This window comes from Silurus meridionalis, chromosome 10 (genome assembly GCF_014805685.1).
Source record: "Silurus meridionalis isolate SWU-2019-XX chromosome 10, ASM1480568v1, whole genome shotgun sequence".
Lineage (NCBI taxonomy): Eukaryota > Metazoa > Chordata > Actinopteri > Siluriformes > Siluridae > Silurus > Silurus meridionalis.
In genome coordinates, this window is record NC_060893.1 from 6,809,493 (window position 1) to 6,828,971 (window position 19,479).

The 19,479-nt window shown below is 38.7% G+C and overlaps 1 protein-coding gene across 2 annotated transcripts in view; it reads left to right on the plus strand.

The window, feature by feature from the left end:
• Positions 1-14,596, plus strand: part of spg11 (SPG11 vesicle trafficking associated, spatacsin) — a 38,210-nt gene extending 23,614 nt beyond the window's left edge. The window contains exons 20-41 of one of the 2 annotated variants that reach the window (XM_046858874.1): positions 369-435; positions 1,168-1,333; positions 1,459-1,667; positions 1,788-1,896; positions 2,038-2,197; positions 3,476-3,748; positions 4,079-4,279; positions 4,439-4,546; positions 5,274-5,442; positions 5,555-5,769; positions 6,367-6,516; positions 6,703-7,243; positions 7,978-8,123; positions 8,265-8,469; positions 9,040-9,177; positions 10,150-10,283; positions 10,480-10,587; positions 10,685-10,853; positions 10,992-11,068; positions 12,581-12,736; positions 13,671-13,822; positions 13,947-14,596. In XM_046858874.1, the coding sequence (XP_046714830.1) occupies positions 369-435; positions 1,168-1,333; positions 1,459-1,667; positions 1,788-1,896; positions 2,038-2,197; positions 3,476-3,748; positions 4,079-4,279; positions 4,439-4,546; positions 5,274-5,442; positions 5,555-5,769; positions 6,367-6,516; positions 6,703-7,243; positions 7,978-8,123; positions 8,265-8,469; positions 9,040-9,177; positions 10,150-10,283; positions 10,480-10,587; positions 10,685-10,853; positions 10,992-11,068; positions 12,581-12,736; positions 13,671-13,822; positions 13,947-14,127 (3,834 nt within the window). In that variant the 3' untranslated portion in view covers positions 14,128-14,596. The remainder of the gene's footprint in view (positions 1-368; positions 436-1,167; positions 1,334-1,458; positions 1,668-1,787; positions 1,897-2,037; positions 2,198-3,475; positions 3,749-4,078; positions 4,280-4,438; positions 4,547-5,273; positions 5,443-5,554; positions 5,770-6,366; positions 6,517-6,702; positions 7,244-7,977; positions 8,124-8,264; positions 8,470-9,039; positions 9,178-10,149; positions 10,284-10,479; positions 10,588-10,684; positions 10,854-10,991; positions 11,069-12,580; positions 12,737-13,670; positions 13,823-13,946) is intronic. The other variant, XM_046858875.1, reaches the window with a different exon arrangement.
• Positions 14,597-19,479: the final 4,883 nt, after the last annotated feature.

The following is a 19,479-nucleotide window of genomic DNA, read 5'->3' on the forward strand; positions in this document are numbered from 1 at the left end:
CCACCTGAATGTGCAACCTCCATCTAGTGTGGTTTCTAGTGTAGATACACATGTGTCACCTGAATGTGCAACCTCCATCTAGTGTGGTTTCTAGTGTAGATACACATGTGCCACATGAATGTGCAACCTCCATCTAGTGTGGTTTCTAGTGTAGATACACATGTGCCACATGAATGTGCAACCTCCATCTAGTGTGGTTTCTAGTGTAGATACACATGTGCCACCTGAATGTGCAACCTCCATCTAGTGTGGTTTCTAGTGTCGATACCACACTAGATAGAGGTTTTCCTCTGTGTTTTTTTTTTTTTTCTTTCTTTCAACTCTATTTTGTCTAAAAATCTGTTTTGTTTTGTTTGTTTTATATGCAGTCATTGCATCCACTGAATCCCTCCAGATTGTTTGGGTGGCAGTCTGCGAACACACTGGGCACCGCAGGTAGGCATTTCAGGAATTCATCCACTGCTTGAGAAATCCGTTATTGCAAAGTTTCCAATGTGAGTAGTTTGAATATTTTGTTGGAAAACTACAGTGGCTGAGTGGAGCAAAACAAAATAACAAATCCGAAAACAAAATAAATCAGAAAACACAATTTGTGAGACAAATTCAGACAAACCGGAAAAGGTACAATAGGTATCATCTGTGAATAAAATACTTGCTGCTCATTGGACGGGACATCTGTCATTAAAGGTATACAGGACGTAGGAAATTATGTATCTTAAAACTTTGTTTCTTGTGCATGTGTTGAGTTTTGTGTTTACCTTAAACCACATATTTTTTTCAATAGTGCAACTTTAAATATTTTTACACTTTTACAAACGACTTTTGCACTTCCTGTATATCTTGAATGACCGATGTCTTGTCGTATGAGTGGTGAGTATTCCATTTGCAAAATATACCTACCTTTTCGGTTTCTCTGAATTGTCATCGTGTTTTCAGATTTTTCTCTTTCTTTCGGATTTGTTAATGGGTTTTTGTTTTGTTTTGTTTTTTCTAATTTGTTAGTGTTTTTTAATTTGTTCATTTGTTTTCAAATTTGTTCATTTGTTTTTGACCTTGTTCATTTGTTTTGGAATTTTTTTTTTTTTTTCGAATTTGTTTATTTGTTTTCGGATTTGTTTTGCACTTCTCGGCCATTGCAGAAAACTCAAATGCTAATTTCTTTCATAGAAACCTCATCAGAGCTGCCTCATTTCTCCAGCCCTCACCTGGTTAATAAGTTTGCACTCGTTGAGAACCTGGACTTTTTATATTACCTCCAACATGGCAGACCTTCCTTTGCATATGGAATTTTCATTATTCAGCATCTGGCTGATTCCAGCAGTGCCAAGCTGCAGTGAGCATTCTTTATGACTTGTTAATGCGCTGCTTTGTTTTATATGCTATCTATTTTTATGAGCGAATTAATGAATGATACATGCACTGATCTATGTTGTGTCATTACTTTTTAACATTACCCAGGATAAGTCAGGCTCTGGAGCAGGCGTACTCTCTGGGCATTCTGAATTTCAGCTCTCCATCTATATCTTCAGCATGTGTGTGCTTCTTCGAGTTACTGGGTGTATGCAGTCTGAAACTGAGAGTGGATCTTAAAGCTCTCAATCTTATTCTCAAGCTCTGGAGTCAGAACTGTGAGGAGAGTGGCCTGGCATCACTTAAACAGTCTCTGGGTAAGGCAAGGAAGCATGAAGATGGGTGCGAGTTTATGCATTTTGTTTTGGGTGTCTGCAGGTTTACTTTTATTTATGTGTGAGTGCTGTGTTTCTGTCTTTGTCTTTTCTCGGTCTCAGTGGAGAAGGTAAATAAAGTGGTGGCAGCAGAGAGACAGACCCTAGAGGAAATACTGTTGCATCTGGAGGGAGCAGTGAGGGACAGTGTGGAGAGCAAAGCCATCAGCAGGTTTAAAAGTCTTCTGAATTTTTTTTAACGAATTCAAATCTCAACTGAAGTTGCATTGACGGAGTGTTAGTAAATAGTTTGAACAAAGAGTTGTTTGAGTCCTACAATACAAGATTCAAGTTATTTTTAATCATGTTTCAGGTCTTCATATGAGGCCGGACAGGAGTGGGCTCTCCCTGTTCAGTTTTGCCACCTACATGATTTGCCCCTGAGCACACAGTACCTGCAAGACTGTGCCACGGATGGCCAATGGCTCAACTTCCTGCTGTTCGTACAGATACATCACTACCCTCCACAACAGGTGGTCCATGGTTATTTCCAAATACAAGCCATTGCAGGCCCCATTTCAGGCCCCATTGCAGGCTCCATTGCAGGCCCCAATGCAGGCCCCTTTGCAGACTTCTGTAGGTCTCCTGGGATCTCTTAAATCCCTGGAAACCTACGTTTACAAAGCCGACTCTGATCCTTATCTCATCACTCTCATCAGATTCATCTTTAGCAACAAAGTAGCTAACTAAAGTCGTACCTGTTCATTTTAGTTCGCTGTGATTTTTCCATTCTTTGCAGCTTCCTAAAGGGAGGATTAAACCATCCAAATCCTTCCTATTATGAGATATTTGAGTGTCAGGCTGGGAGACATTAAAGATGTCACTCTGTGTTCTGTAACAATATTGGACACTGCCCAGCTTTCAGTATTATCTGATTTTAAATGGTTGTCATTTTAATTGCTTTTGCTAATCTTGTCATTTTCAAATGCTTTGCTGGATTATATAATATAACAGTAAGGTTTGAGGCACATTTTGTACTATTGCCACCTCAGGGCTTCAAATCTTATGGTTTTTTTCATGGCTATTTAGCTGATCTGTGTACTTCTAGTCATTCAATTTTTATTTTAGAAAGAGAATTAGAAACATTATTTGTATTTTTATTGTTGTTTTTTTTATAGAATAGAATAATAATAATAATAGAACTACCAAAAAACGAGTAATTCTCCCGTTTCTTCATGGATGCAAGGAAAAGAAAATCAAAAGAAACTAAAACAGAAAAATTACCATTTTAATTCACAATACAGGAAATTGACTTCTTATTAGGGGTCTAGATAGCTGGAAGATCAAAGATGACGTTTGATCAAGAATGGCCTTGAAACCTAAATCTAATATGGTTTTGGAGATGGTGAAAAAAAAGGAATGTCGTCCGCCTCGTTATTAGAGTACTTGGTGCATAAATATAGGGGGAAAGTGGGGTTTTCAGCAAGAAATGTAAAACATTGTAAAACATTTGGAACTGTGATGTTTTGCTACTGCAGTTCTGCAATTAGACATAAAAATCAAGCATTTTTATGTTTTAGATGATTTCCGTTCCCATGTATCCATGAAAAAACTGGGAGACTTGTTTTTCCGTAGGTTTGGTCTGGAGTATTAAAAGAAACTAAAAATTATGTTTCTTTTTAAGTTTTCATACTAACCAGAATAAGAATGTATAAATTAATGAACTGATGATTTTTTTTAATCATAAATCATGTTGGTTGTTGTTTTTTTATGTCACGTTTGTTTCATTGAAAGCGGTATCTTTTGAACAGGTGAGATATCTAGCAGCCAGCTTCAACCCATGTCTGCAAGCTCACCTCTTCCTGGCCTTCCAGGACCTTCAGCTAGTGAACTCTCAACAATCCGTGGATGGCCAAAGAGATTCCTTTTGCTCGCCAATAAAGGAGGAAAGCTCAGAATTCCCCAAGGATTTGTTCCAGGTCCTGTTTTATAGCCAGGAGCAGCCTAACCCCTGGCAGTACCTGCTGACAGAAGCTGTTGCACTGCACAATCCACCACTTACAGTACTGGCTGCTTGTCACCAGGTAGGGAAAGTTCATACAAATAAAATAATGAAAACATTGATTAATTACTGAGGAGAAATTCCGAAAAAAATCAGTTGAGGCGGCAAAGTGTCCCAATACTGGAGCGAGTACTCCGTGATGATGTAACTGTAGGAAGTCCAACGCTAGCTATATTTGTGTGTTACTATATCAAATGCCACTAGTTATACATATATGAAAAGATAATGTGAGTGTCTTAATCTTTTTTGTTTAGTCTATATATAATTCTTCACATGTAAATTCTGTTCATGTACAGTGAATATCACATTTTATTATCTTTATTACTGAATCTTATGATGATTTGATTGACAGGATGCTGAGCTCATACAATGCCTGTGTGTATGGATATTGACCTCTGTCAATGAAGACATTGCCCAGGAAGCTACAGCCCATATCAACGAAAGTCCTAACCACCACACTTGGAACCTTTATGACCTGTCAATCCTGTGGAAGGTCCTTCTAGAGAAGTGCAAGATCAGACCTTTGATTCGGGGCTTTCAGCTGTTTCAGAGGGTTAGGCACTTTGATGCAATTCCATTACCATTAGAAACTGTACAAGCCTCTCACAATAACAACAATTTTATTTTTCTGTCCTCCATAAATTCTATTTTGCTGTATGGATTACTTATATTGCTAACTACCTGCCCTCCGTTTCCTTTTATTTCAACTTAGGAATCTCCCCTGATCCACATGTTGCAGATGTATGAGCTTTGCTACGACAACAAAAACTACGAAGGAGCTAAAGACAAGTTACAGGAATTCCAAAAATGCCTACTTAATGTGAGGAAAATGACTGTTCTCTTTTCCATGCGGTTGAACATGCATGTTGTGATAGAAGGGTATCTGCGAGAGTGAAAGGGAAAGTTTATAGGACTGTGGTGAGACCCTTGATGTTGTATGGTTTAGAGACAGTGGCATTAACTAAAAGACAGGAAGTGGAGCTGGAGATAGCAGAGTTAAAGATGTTGAGGATCAACATGAGTTTATTTATAGGGACAGCGCATGTAGGAGGATTTGGAGACAAGTTGAGGGAGGCGAGATTGAGATGGTTTGGACATGTGCAGAGGAGGGACATGGGGTATATTGTTAGGAGAATGCTGAGGATGAAGCCACCAGGAAGGAGGAAAAGAGGAAGACCAAGTGGGAGGTTAATGAATGTGGTAAGGGAGGACATGCAGGTAGTTGATTTGAGAGGCAGATGTAGAGGACGGGGGTATCAAGACGAATGATCCGCTGTGGCGACCCCTAATGGGAGAAGCCGAAAGAAGATGAAGAAGAAGTTGTTAAACATGCATGAATCAGACATGGATTTATTGAATAATTATTGATATAAACAGGCCCTACTTTTTGTGCAATGCAATGCCAGAATATACCAGAACTAAAGAAGTGGCTTTGGGAGTGAATGGATATCTTCACTATAAGCATCATTTTCACTACATGCTGTCTAACACCACTTAATGAGTCTATAATGCCTTTAGGTCTTTAATGGTCATTTCTCCCTTTTTAGATAAGGAACAGTGGTAGTGTCCTTGGTTCTGACTGCCTCCCGGTTCAGTGGGTAGAAGCTCAGGCTTCTGTGCTGCTCCTCACCTTGTTGCAGAAATGCGGGACACAGTATGAACTGTGCAGGCTGCTGCAGCTTCTGGCTGATATGGAGCGTATGCTTAAATCTAATGGTAAAAATCAGCAACAAAAACAAAGCTACACACATGAATGGAGCGATACGAGCGTTGAATCACTCTGAATATTGTAATGGCCCACAACTCATTCTTGCCTTTTTCTCTGAAGGTCCAGACTTTAAAAAGCTGAGTCAGCTGAGCCAAATCCTGGCAGAGACACCAGTGCCTTTGTCCCCGTGCCTTCTGGAGAACTATACCACTAAGAGCCTGCAGAGGGAGTGCCAAAGAATGCTTGAGGAGCTGCAGGACATTTCTCTGTTCTGTCAGGCAAGAAAAGTGGCCGAACTAGCAGGGCTGCCCTTTGACTGCCTGATAATAAATGAGGTGAGCAAATATTGATGAATCTTAATTGATTCTGGATTGCTTGGAATCTAATTGGTGAGATGAGGACCATACTATTTCCAATCATTTTTTTTTCCTGATTTGCAGTTTTGTCTAGATGATGATGTTAAGACGAAGGTTTCAAAAGCATTTCTTTTTCTAATGTTATTTTAAATACGGTTGTTCTGGTGTTTTACTTATGTGAGTAGTAAGATGGGCCTCGCACTGGTTCTCCAAACACATATTCCTATGTCTGTTCAGCGTTTGTAGGATCTTTACGATGCGAGGACGTAAGGTCTTTGGGCTTACACATCTCTGGTAAACATATCTTCTTAACCAATCAGGAAAGGTTTTAGCTCAGGTTTGGCCCAGTGTGTGTATGTATATATACTTGTTTGCTGTCTTCATTAAGCTGAAGAAAAGCATATGCGCCATTCTGTGTGCTGTGTGATGCTTCAGTGATCAGAAAAGACACAGCGGGCATCGTAGATTGCATCAGAAAGCTCTCCTAAAGCTCTCTAAGAATAGATATTTTTCAGCATAATAAAAAATCTAACAACCTATCATAACCACTGCTATTTTCTCTGTTATATCCTGAAGCTGTTGAGGGATCTGAAGGTGCTAAAGGCAACACGTCAATGGGAAAGACAGGAAACTCGATTGGCCTTCTGGAGAAAGTGTCAAGAGCAGTTTAAGGCAGACTGCATTGGAGCAGAGTCAGCCTACCAGTTTTTCCTGTCCCAGGCAGAGGTCATATTCTATCCTCTTTTATTCCAGTGTATTAGCAATTAGCTATTAGCAATTAGCTTATGCAATTAGCCTCTGAATTCAGGTCATTTCTATAGGAGTTCTTATCGTGTATTTTCAAGTATAGCACTATTTTATTTTTTTTTTACACATGATTTTAAAGTAAAACGTTCTGCTTGCTATATCTAGGATCCTGTGCAAAGAGACCCAGAGCTGCTTCAGGTACAGGAGCGATGCCTTCTTCTGGCTTTAGCTGCTCATTGGCTTTGCCAGTGCAGCCCCTCTTCAGTGACACGTTTAGCTGAACTGGAGAAGCGACAATGGGAATGGCGTATCCGCAGGATGGTCCTCAACACAGCCCTGGAACAGCAAAGCCTCTTCACTCCATCCACTGGACCAGATGCCTTTGACAGCCTCCTCAAAGAATTCTCTTTTTCCAAAATGGCCATCCTGGATGATCAAGCATATTTGAGCATTGAGGTTCTTCCAACGACAGAGGAGGCTTGCTTGTTAGAGGAACCAGAGAAAAAGGCACTGTCCACGCTCATTGGGCAGCTGCTGGACGAGGGGAGTGTTCACGAAGCAAGCAGAGTGTGTCGATATTTCGACCTGCTGCACAGAGACGTCTGGTTGGTGTTGCAATGCCGGGGTTTGGCCTGTGGAGAAATCCAGCCAGGACTGCAGGAGCTTCTCAGACCTGAGCAAGAGTACAGGAGGAGCTTGCCCAGCTGTAAGGAAGTTGTGCTTAAAGTCTAGAATGTGGTTTGTGTGAAACTAGAATTTTGTGTGGTGGACGGTTAAAACTTGGCAGGTGTTATTGCATCTGGATTCTGGAAAACAGTCAAAAATATTGAAAGGTTCTGACCAAAATCAAATCATGAAAATAATTTAAGCTCCTTTTTTCCTCTCAGAGTTGAGTAAAGAACTTGTTTAAAACCCAGCTAAAAAAGCAGTCAGTCTTGTCTAGCATTTTGCTAGCTAGCTTGTTATTAAACACATGCGAGTCTTGATCAAGTTCTTGAATAGCTGCATAAAATAGCAAAATGGAATAAACAGGAAAATTTGTAAAAACAGAACACACTGATTATTTCCACATAAAAATTTGAGCAAATGTTATCAGAATGCCACAAGTGAATTTTCCTGCAAGCAATGAGATGATGGGGAAATTGGTGCCAATTATAATTTTGGTTATTATAATAAAACTGGGTCAGTGATATACATTCATTTTACTGCTGGTTGAGATAAATTAATTTTAGAAGAAACTTTTTAGAACTATATAGTGTAGAAAAATGTAAAGATATTTGACTTTTTTGAAGGGTTTTTCCATGTTAACACACACTTATGTTTTTTTTTCTTAACATAATTATGTTTAGTATTTCCGTATACAATATATTTGCAAGGATACACACTATTCGGTATTGGGTTACACTTCAACACTATGTGTTCGGTTTCTTCTCCTTTCAGGCTCCAGCACAGGAAGCCTGTCCTCTTTCGTTGTGGTTTCCTCACCTGAAGACCAAGCTCTCTCTCAGCTTCAACTTCTAGTAGACCAGTGCCGTCACGGCAAAAGCTACTGCAAGCAGGTCCTCGGTCTCTACGAGCTCTCCAAGGTGCAGTATAATATTTGTTGCTACTATGGAAAATTATTTTTCAAACATTGTTATCCGCTAACCAAAGCCAGATTTCCGCATTCCTTTGAACAAATTGTGAAGAATACATCCTACGTTTACATATTTCTCACTTCAATGCAGGAGCTGCGTTGTTCCTACAGTGAGATCTCTTCTGAAGAGCCAGAGGCAGTGCTCCGGAAAGTTCTCCTTTCCCAGCAGCCTGAGCGCTTTAGGAAAGCGCAGGCATTTATTAGTGTGCAGGGCTTAAAACCTGAGTCTGTTGCACAGCTCATCACCTCTACAGTGCTGGATGGACTGCTGGCCTTCTCACAAGACAGAGAGACAGGTACCAATATAGAAGTTTTTTTGTTTGTTTGTGTTTTTGTTTTTTCAGATTATTTTTTTTGTCTCTGGTGTTAATCAGATGTGTTGATCAGATGTGCTGTAAAATGCATGATTTTGGTGTACATTCAAACAACCTTAAATATACGGAGAACTTCCAGCTGAAGGCAGTCTCTAGATTGGGAATTCCTTAGAAGAAAAGTTTTATTCCTGCCACTTTTCTTTATGTTTTTATTTTAAATTGACAAATTCATTCACAAATTCGTTTTCATTATGTCAAATTCCAAATGGTTTGACCTCTGGTACTTGCCTTGGTAAATAATTGCAATAAAAATCATGTAATATCACATTATACTTACATTGAAGCATCAGATTTATAAGATTTGATATCTTATAAAACCCTGGGACTTGCCTTGATAAATAATTGCAATAAAAATCAAGGCTCCTTCTGTAATATCAGCTTTCCAAGATTTTATATTTTACTAAACGTTTGGAAAATTGCACAAAAAATACATTTGAGTATTATCACATTTTAAAAGCTTCCCTGAAAAAAGATTTCCTGCTCATTTTACAGCAGAGCGCCATATATTCAGTCCTTCAGAAGGTAAAGAGGCCTTCTTGCAACTGGCTAAACTGTGCGGTGATCCAAACTTGGTGGGCATCAAGTTATTGGACATCATTCCTACAGTCCCCCTGGTAGAACTGGGATGCAGTAAGTTACATATACACACACTGTATTCTCGTTTAGAATCGACACATCTGACACCACAAATAAGTGTTAATGCAAGTATATACATTTTTAGTGGTTATTTTTGTAGATTGGGTCTGTGATAGAAGGGTGTCTGCAAGAGTGAAAGGAAAAGTTTATAAGACTGTAGTGAAACCTGCTATTATATAGTTTAGAGTGCGTGCCATTGAGACAGGAGGCGGAGCTGAAGGTCCTGTGGAGTGATGAGAACGAACAGGATTAGAAACAAGTTTATTAGAGAGACAGCACAAACAGGACATTTGTCCTTGTCTCAGTGGTAGTATTTAACTATTAGATGTTTAAGGATAATTGTAGATATAGTACAAAGTAAGCATAATAAACACAGTTTGTAGTAGATACAGTAGTACTCTTTGTGTGTCACTTAAATATCTTTTGTACTGGTAATAGAATAAGACGTGTGAAAACATTGGGGTCCTAAAGTCTAATACAACTCAAGAAAAAGCTTAAATTCTGCACAGTTTTTTTAATTAATAATTTATATATATATTTGCTTACCTTTAAACAGTGACTTAATAATGTAGAATTCAACGAGAACCTTGAATCTTGTGTCTCGAATATTCATATTTTCTTTGATTGTTACAAATATTTTGGAATAATAAAAATAATTAAATATTCCCAGCTTTTCATTGAGGTTTTAGATATTTGGACCCAGTCATCTATACTACACAGTATACATGCATTATGTTTGAGTTGGCTACTTGCCATAAAAACTTAATTTGACATATTAGTCCTCAGGCAACAAAAAGCAACACGATCTGTATTCGGAGAAATGCAAGTTTGCATGTGCGTGGCGTTGTTGATTGGGTTTAGGCAGCATTTAAGTGACATTTCACACTCATGTACTGCTGTGTATTTAATGTCTTATAGTAATGCACTGTTTAAAATAGCTGGGTGTGTGATGTGTGTTTCCTGTAGCTGTGGAGCTGCTTATCCTGGCACATGACTGCTTCAGTCTGACCTGTAACATGGAGGGCATTGTCAAGGTCTTGCAAGCAGCCAGACATCTCAGCCACACACATCTGGCCCATGGAGAGAGATATGGGCTGCTGGTGAGGAGGTTCTTCAGTTCTCAGTGCTTTTTTTTTTTTTTTTTTTTTTTTTTTTTTTTGCTGTTTTGTCCAAATGAATAAATGTTTCAGTTTATTGGGCATTTAATTTGACACTCATTTATCTGTTCAATGATGGATAAAAGTGGAAAGATTTTTGTTCATGGAGCATCTTTCTTTCCTTTCCTTTGCTTTTCAGGTCCGATTATTGACTGGTATTGGAAGGTACAACGAAATGACATACATCTTTGACCTTCTAAACCAGAACCATCGTTTTGAGATGCTGCTAAGAAAGAAAGTGGAGTCGGTAAAGTGGAGATGAAAATTTTTCCGACTTCGTATCTGTGTTGTTTTCTTTTTATTTATTTTTTTAACAAGTGTGCAATTCTGTGTATGCGTTACAGAACACTAGGTTAAAGACAGCTCTTTTGGACTACATTAAGCGCTGTTTACCAGGGGACAGTGAGAAATACAACATGGTGGCGCTGTGTTTCAGCATGCGGCGAGAGATCGGAGAGAATCACGAAGGAGCCGCTCGAACCCAGCTCAAACTTATCGAGTCCCAGCCATGGGGTAAGCAAGTAGAGCAGTGTTATTAAAACGCAATGCTCAGTGTGTTTTATGTGAAATAGTTTTTAATATAGTGTGAGTTTTTACTCTTCAAAATAAAAAATTTATATTTGTCCTTTGTGATTTTCTTTCTCACATTAGCGGTTACCCCAGAGCTCAAAAGTGCCTTAGAGAAGGTCCTCTTTTTGCTGAAAGATGCTGCAGAAAGTTATTCGAAGGTATTGGTTGGTCTTTCGACTTATATATTATATATATCTTTTATGATGTATATCTAATAAAGTTAGGACACTGTGTAAATGCAATGAATTAATGCAATGAATTAATGCAATAATTTTCAAATCTCAAAAAACAAAAAAAAAAAGTATACACAATAGAACATAAACAGTATATCAAACGTTTAAACTGAGGAAATGTACCATAATGTGAATTTGATAATGCAACACATATAGAAAATGTTGGGACAGTGCAAGTTTATTATCTCAACTCATAACATAGTCTATATATCTGGAATCTGAGGAGACTAGTTGCTGGTGCCCTTTGTGTCTGATGCAGAATTCTAGCAGCTCAGCAGTCCTGGGTCTTCTTTGTCATATTTATTGTTTCATGATGCACCAAATGTTTTCAGTTTGTGAAAGGACCACAGGCCTACTAAAAATGCCATACTGATTTAGTTTTGTATTGCTGAAATATTTAGGACCTTTCCTAAAAAAGACATTGTCTTGATGAAAGTATATGTTGCTCTAAAACCTGTGTATATCTTTCAGCATTGATGGTGCCTTTCCAGATGTGCAAGAGATGCAGGCAATTGAAATGAGCGTTGATAACAAGCCAGATAGTCCCTCTCTTCTTTAGTCCAGAGAATGTGGCATCTAAAGTTTCCAAAAAAAAATTCAAATTTTAGTTCATTTGAACCCAGAAGTTTTCCACTAAGCCTTAATCCATTTTAAATGAGCTTTGGTCTAGAAAAGACTGCATTATTTGTAGATCATGTTCACATGGATTCTTTCTTGCATTATAGAGCTTTATCCTGCATGTGTGGATGAAACGGCAGACCGTGTTCAGAAATAGTGATTTCCATTAAAGAATCATGCCTGTTGCCAGGAGCCTGAAGATGAAAGGCATCCAGTATTGATTTCTCCAGATTCTTGGAATCTTTTAATGATATTTACAGTAAATAATGAGATATTTTAAGTCTTCACAATTTTATGATGAGGAACAGTATTTAGAAATTTTCACAATTTGTAGATGCATTTTTTTTTTCCAAGATTGGTAAAGTTCTGCCCATCTTTAATTCTGAGAGACCCTGCCTCTCTTTAAGATACTGACCTGCTGCCTGTTAACTGGCGAAATATTGCCCCGTCTGTTTCTTTTTAGTACCATCTACTTCTCCAGGCTTTTGCTGCTCCCAACCTGACTTTTTTGAGATGTGTTGCAGTAATCGATTTCAAAACAACCTTATCTTTTCCTTAAAGCGGTTACTTAAAAAGAACAGTTTAAACATCTGTTTCATGTGTTCTCTTGTAAATAAATTAAAGTGTTAACGAGATTTGCGAATTACATTCTGGTTTTATTTACATTTTACACAACATCCCAACTGGTGTTGGAATTTGGGTTGTTCAGTATATGGTATACACTGTATGCATGGTATAAATGTGCGTGTGTGTGTGTGTGTGTGTGTGTGTGTGTGTGTGTGTGTGTGTGTGTGTGTGTGTGTGCGCGCACCTTTTTAGGACTCGTGCATGCGGCAAGCGTTGCGGTGCGTAAAAATGGCAAAACTCATCACCCTGCAGCTTCACTTTCTCAATCACGGACAGGACCATCGTGTAGTCAACCTCCGGCCATCTGAACTCCTCGGTGCCATGATTACTCTGCCACGCTGTTATCAGGTACATTTACATTTTAAATGGCATTTTAAGGGCAGATACCCTTATCCAGAGCAACTAACATTAATCTCATTTATACAACTAAGCAGTTATGGGGTAAAGGGCCTTGCTTAGGGGCCCAGGAGTGGCAGCTTGTCGTGGCTGGGATTCAAACTCGTTACTTTTAGATCCAAATCAGGTGACTTTTTTACTCGTGTTGCTATTGCCTGTTTTTAACTTTGCTTTACAAATTTGAGTTTATGCAAATTGACCTACAAAATGCACAGTACCATGTAATGTACATCCCTGTCTGTTAACCAATATTTTTTTGCTGTCTAATATTTTGTTAAACTAATACCGTAATTTCCGGACTATTAAGCGCACCCAAATATAAACCGCAACCTCTGAATTTGACAAAGATTTGTATTTTTTAAATAAATAAGCCGCAGGTGTCTACATTGAAACTAATGAACTTTACACAGGCTTTATTGAAAGACAGTGTCTGTTACACGGCTTGTATCTAAACAGTAGCCTACCAAGAAAGTTATTGTTCACTGTCTTCCTCCTTTCTTTCACAACTATTGGGAAAAAAGTAGCGGCTTATAGTCTGGAAAATACGGTATATTACAAGTGGGTGTGCTGTTATAGGGGGAAAAAATGGCAAGTTGATGTGTAAAGTTACTGTTACCACCACAAAGTGTTTTTTTTTTTCTCAACACACCTTGAATTGTTTTATGCCTCTTATACCTCAGTAGTGTACCAAAAACATTTTTTTTTTTATTCTAACAGTTACTGTTGTAATGTTTTAAATCTGCTTATTAATGTAAACAAGTTATATGGCAATATAACAATATACATGCTACTAAGTTATTCGCTGTTATTATTAATAGTGAAAAGTATTCCAGTGAACAATCAGGCACGTGGATTTGTAATCAAATCTGTTGTTTTTGACGTTTAGACATTTATAGTGGCTGAGGCATATGATTACAGTCCTGACTGGGCCGAGATTCTGTATCAGAAGGTGATTCTGAAAGGAGATTTCTCCTATCTGGAAGAGTTCAAGCAGCACAGACCACTTCATGCAAGTCTGTTTGAAGAAATCTCGAAAAAGTAAGCTTCATTTCATTCATTCTTTACTCGAGTTCTTGTTTCTGTCAAGAAGAAAACATACACTTGGAATATTTGCCACAGATTCTGCAGTTTTGATTATGTATTTTCTTTTCCCCCTCCAAAGACTAATAGTGAACAAGCCGCCAAAGACTGTGAGTCAGAACATGAAGAAGCTGCTGCAGTATTGTAAAAATGTCTATACCCACTACAAGCTGGCGTACGACCATGATTTTGTCGACGTGGCCAACATGCTCCTACATGACTCCAAAACAAGCAGTTACCTTAATGACCGATTAAGCAGCTGACGATCCAATTAACATCATTTCTTCCCGCATTCCTCTGCTTTCCCTTATAATATAATAGAATATATTATATAATAGAATATAACAAACCATAACATTGCTTTTTTCAAATTAATTTTGTAATCATGTCAATCAAGGTATGTACATGGTGACATAAATGTACATATTTAAAAATTTATTAAATATAACTTTGCTAATTGATTAGATGTTAATTGCTCTGTTCTTGTTTGTAATGAGCTACTGAGCCACCAGACATCTTGATCTATGTTTAGCAGCAATGCATCCGTGTTGTTGAACTTACTGTTGTAGATGCTGTTCTTATTGTTTATAAGATCACTGAAATGATTTCCAGAGCCAGCAGGTGCATTTTCTTCATGCCTTGTCAGTATTTCTTAGAATGTATTTTATTAAAATGTAAAATATGACAGTGTTTTGGATTTTGATAAACAGGAAAAAAAAAAACGATCAGAAACAAAGTACTCAAATTGCTTTTCATGTTTTCTTTTACCAATTTCTCATCATTTCAAGCAATTACTGTCTATAAGTATTTCCAGATTATTCATTTTTTATTTATTTATTTATTTATGTCACAATGAAATGTAATTATATTAGGATTCTGGAAGGTGAGAGGATGCCTAAGGAATGGAAAAGGAGTGTGCTGGTACTGATCTTTAAGCATAAGGGAGATGTGCAGACCTGCAGTAACTATAGGGGAATAAAGTTGATCAGTCACACCATGAAGTTATGGGAAAGAGTAGTGGAAGCTAGGCTTAGAGAAGAGGTGACCATCTGTGAGCAATAGTATGGTTTCATACCGAGGAAAACCACCACTGACGCATTATTTGCTTTGAGAATGTTGAATAGAGAAGGTCAGAAGGAGTTGCATTGTGTTTGTGGATCTAGAGAAAGCGTACAGCAGAGAGAGGAGTTCTGGTATTCCTAATAGGAAGTCTGGTGTGGCAGAGAAGTATGTGAGGGTGGTGCAGGACATGTATGAGGACAGTGTGACAGCAGTGAAGTGTGCAGTAGGAATGACAGACTGGTTTAAGGTGGAATGTTGGATTGCATCAAGGTTCGACTCTGAGCCCTTTCCTGTTTGCAGTGGTGATGGACAGGTAGACGGACGAGGTCAGACAGGAGTCTCCATGGACCATGATGTTTGCGGGTGATATTGTTATTTGTGGTGAGAGTAGGGAGCATGTTAAGAAGAGCCTGGAGAGGTGGAGGTACATGCTGGAGAGAAGGGGAATGAAAGTCAGTAGGAGTAAAACAGTGTGTGAATGAGAGAGAAGGCAGTGGAGGGGTGCGGCTGCAGGGAGAAAAGGTGGAGGAGTTCAGGTACTTGGGGTCAACAATGCAAAGTAGTGTGTTGTGAAGAAAATGAAGTGAAGAAAAGAGTGATAGCAGGAGTGATTTGTGAATAGAAGGGTATCTGCAAGAGTGAAAGGAAAAGTTTATTGGACTGTGGTGAGACCTGCGATGTTGTATGGTTTAGAGACAGTGGCGTTGAGTAAAAGGCAGGAGGGGGAGCTGGAGGTAGCAGAGCTAAAGGTTTTCGTTGGGAGTGACGAGGATGGACAGTATTAGAAATTAGTTTATTAGAGGGTCAGCGCATGTAGGACAAGGCTTTAGAGACAAGGTGAGGGAGGTGTGATTGAGATGGTTTGGACATGTGCAGAGCAGGGACATGGGGTATATCGGTAAAAGAATGCTGAGGATGGAGTCGCAGGAAGGAGGAAAAGAGGAAGACCAAGCAGGAGGTTTATGGATGTGGTGAGGGAAATCATGCAGGTAGTTGGGTTGAAAGAGGCAGATGTAAAGGACAGGTCGGTATGGAGACGGATGATCCGCTGTGGCGATCCCTAATGGGAGAAGCCGAAAGAAGAAGGAGATATCAAACAAATTCTAATGTTAGATAAGATACAAACGGGTGAAGAGTGATAAAGTTCAATAGCCACAGGAAGGAAAGAACTCCTGTGAGATTCTGTGGTACTTCTCGGTGGTCTGAGTCTACTGCTGAATGTACTCCGGCAGGTCACCAGTGTGGCATACAGTGGGTAGGACGTATTGTCAAGGATCCTGAGAAGTTTCTTCAGCATTCTCCTCTGGGACACCTCCACCAGAGACTCTAGCTTCACTCCAATGTGAGAGCCAGCTTTCCTTATAAGTTTATTGAGTCTGTTGTCATCGACTGTCTTTACTCTGCTACCCCAACACACTGCGCAAAGTTTGTTACGCAAAGATAAATACAAAATGCAGTTTTTAAATGATGATTTTATTTACTAAGGGCAATTTATAATAGATAATAATAAATAATACCTGTAAAATGTGCTTGATGATCTGTAAGTGTGACAAATATGCAAACAAAAAAAATGCTTTCTGGGTCAGGTGTACACATAATTTCAGTTATACAGTGTATAAAACATGCCGTTCAGCCACATGTTTTTTTTTTTTACATTTTATTCACACGTTTTATCTTTTGATACTCACTAGGTAATACTGGGTTTACTCTCAAGTCTTCATAGCGTAGATTCCACTAAGCATTTCTTTGAGATTCACGTCCATGTTGACCTGATTGCATCACGCAATTTCCACAGATATCTCAGACACGCTTCCATGCTCCACGTTCTACCACATCCCCAGGTGTTCAATTGGATTCAGATCTGGTGACAGGTTAGGCCTAAAGTGTGCCAAGAAAACATTCTCATGGCTTATGTTTTCTTTAGAATTTGTCAGTGTGAAATTATTCTAATTTCTGAATATGATACAGCTACATCTCAGTGTTTTATATTCTCTTCATGTGTCCATTGTGTTTCAAAGCACATATTTGTGGTTTAGAAATGTATTTCACAGACAATTAGCCTCACCCGTGATACAGCTTGCACTGCTCTCGAGAGAATGTGCGTTTGAAATGCATTTCTCTGCGTGGGGAGCCGTGACGGCAGTGATCTCAGATCAGCATGATGTTAGTTTGGTTCAGCAGAAGAAACAGAGACTCCCGTGGCTTCAAGAGGATCTTTTCATTACAGGAGGTTTGACTGGAAGACTGTGAGCAGATGAAGAGTGGAAATGAGCTTGAAATCAGTATGTCTAAGCTTTTGTGAGTGAAATTGCATCTTGAATTCTTTAGAAGCTGCTTCTCGAAGGAACTTGGAGTGATAAAGTGAGGCACATTAAAAGTAAAAGGTTTGGATACTTTCACAGAAGGGTTTAGTGGATTTTTTTGACTATGTTCTAGGATTAATTGTTAATGAACACATCAACACTGTGATGTACTTCATAGGATTATCTCACAACCAAAAAAGGTGTTCAACATTTTGCATTTTTAACGTTTCTATTTGCAACTTTTCTCAAGCAGCTTCATGAGGTAACATCAGGTGGAGTACATGAACACTGGATTCTTCTGAAATTCAAATGAAAACTACATTGTTGTTTGTTTTTTGTACAAAATACTTCTTTTTGAATGTATCTGGCTCTTCCCACATTCCTACCATAAAGCAGGAAGCAGTAAATTATCCAAAATGTCGATATGCTGTAATATTACAATTTCCTTTGGGAAACTAAGGGGCCAAAACATTCTTCCAGTATAACAAGGTCCCAGTGCACAGAAGCAAGCTCAATGAAAACTTGTTATGCCAAGTTTTTTCACAGAGCACTGACCTCAACCTCCGTTGGGATGAACAGAAAATGCTGATGACACCCCAGATCTCCTCACCAACATCAATGAGTGATCTTATTAGTTTAGTTCAGTTAATAGTGTTTCATTGGCTTTAAATGATTTAACAATATTGTCAAAGCTGAATATAAAAGTGATGCAAATGAACACAAACAATTCAACAAATCGACAGCGTCATGCTAAGAAAAATGTAGTGGAAACCCTTCCCTGAAAAATGGAGGTTATTACAAACAGCAAATAATGTTTGACATGAACCCACGCTTATGTATCTACATGGTCACACTTTTCTTACAATTAAGAGTATTTTCACGCTTTGTCCTTTTTGGTGTAAAAAATATAAAAAAAAATACTAGGTGCTTCTATTTTCATATATGCATACAGGTGCATCTCAATAAATTAAAATATCGTTAAGAAAATGTTTATACTGTGAAAAGTTCAAATTTTGGAGACTCGTGGTGTCACACTCTAATCAGCTAATCAAATCCAAACACCTGCATAGGTTTCCTGAGCCTTTAAATGGTGTATCAGTCTGGTTCAGGTGACACAATCATGGGGAAAGACTGCTGACTTGACAGTTGTCCAGAAGATGATCATTGAAACCCTGCACATGGAGGGTAAGACACAAAAGGTCATCTCTAAAGAAGCTGCTGTTCACAGAGTGCTGTATCCAAGCACAATAATGGAAAGTTGAATGGAAGGAAAAATTGTGGTAGAAAAAGGTGAAACAAAGCCGATTCAAGAATTTTTGGGAGATTCACAAAGAGTAGACTGCAGCTGGAGTCAGTGCTTCAAGAGCCACCATGAGCTAGAACTGACTCATTCATTGTGTCAAGCCACTCCTGAACCAGAGAGGTGTCTTACCAGAACAAAGGACAAAAAAGACTGGACTGTTGCTCAGTGGGTCAAAATCGTCTTTTCAGATGAAAGAATAGAACATTTTGCATTTCATTTGGAAATCAAGGTCCCAGACTCTGGAAGAAGAGAGGAGAGGCACAAAATCCAAGTTGCTTGAGGTCCAGTGTAAAGTTTGCACATTCAGTGGTGGTTTGGGGAGTCGTGTCATCTGCTGGTGTTGGTCCACTGTGTTTTATCAGGTCAGCACAGCCGTCTACCAGGAAGTTTTAGAGCACTTCATGCTTCCTTCTGCTGACCAGCTTTATGGAGATGCTGATTTGAATTTCCAGCAGGGCTTGGCACCTGCACACACTGCCAAAAATACTAATGCCTGGTTTAAGTACCATGGTATCCATGTACTTGATTGGCCAGCAAACTCGCTCGGCCTAAACCACATGGAGAATCTATGGGGTATTGTAAAGAGGAAGATTTGAGACACTAGACCCAACAACGTAAAAGAGCTGAAGTCCACCATCAGCACAACCTGGGCTTCCATAACACGTCAGCAGCGTCACAGACTGCTCTCCGGAAATTCATGAAAAGGGAGCCCCAGCCGAGTATTGAGTTCTGTACATGTCCATACTTTTCACATTTTTGTGTTTAAATATATATTTTTTTGTTGGTCTTGAGTAATATTCAAATTTTCTGAGATACTAAATTTTGGGTTTTCATCAGCTGTAAGCCATAATCATCAAAATGAAAAGAAACACTTGATATATCAGTCTGTGTGTGATCAATCAATATAATATACAAGTTTTACTTTTTGTATTGAATTACTAAAATAA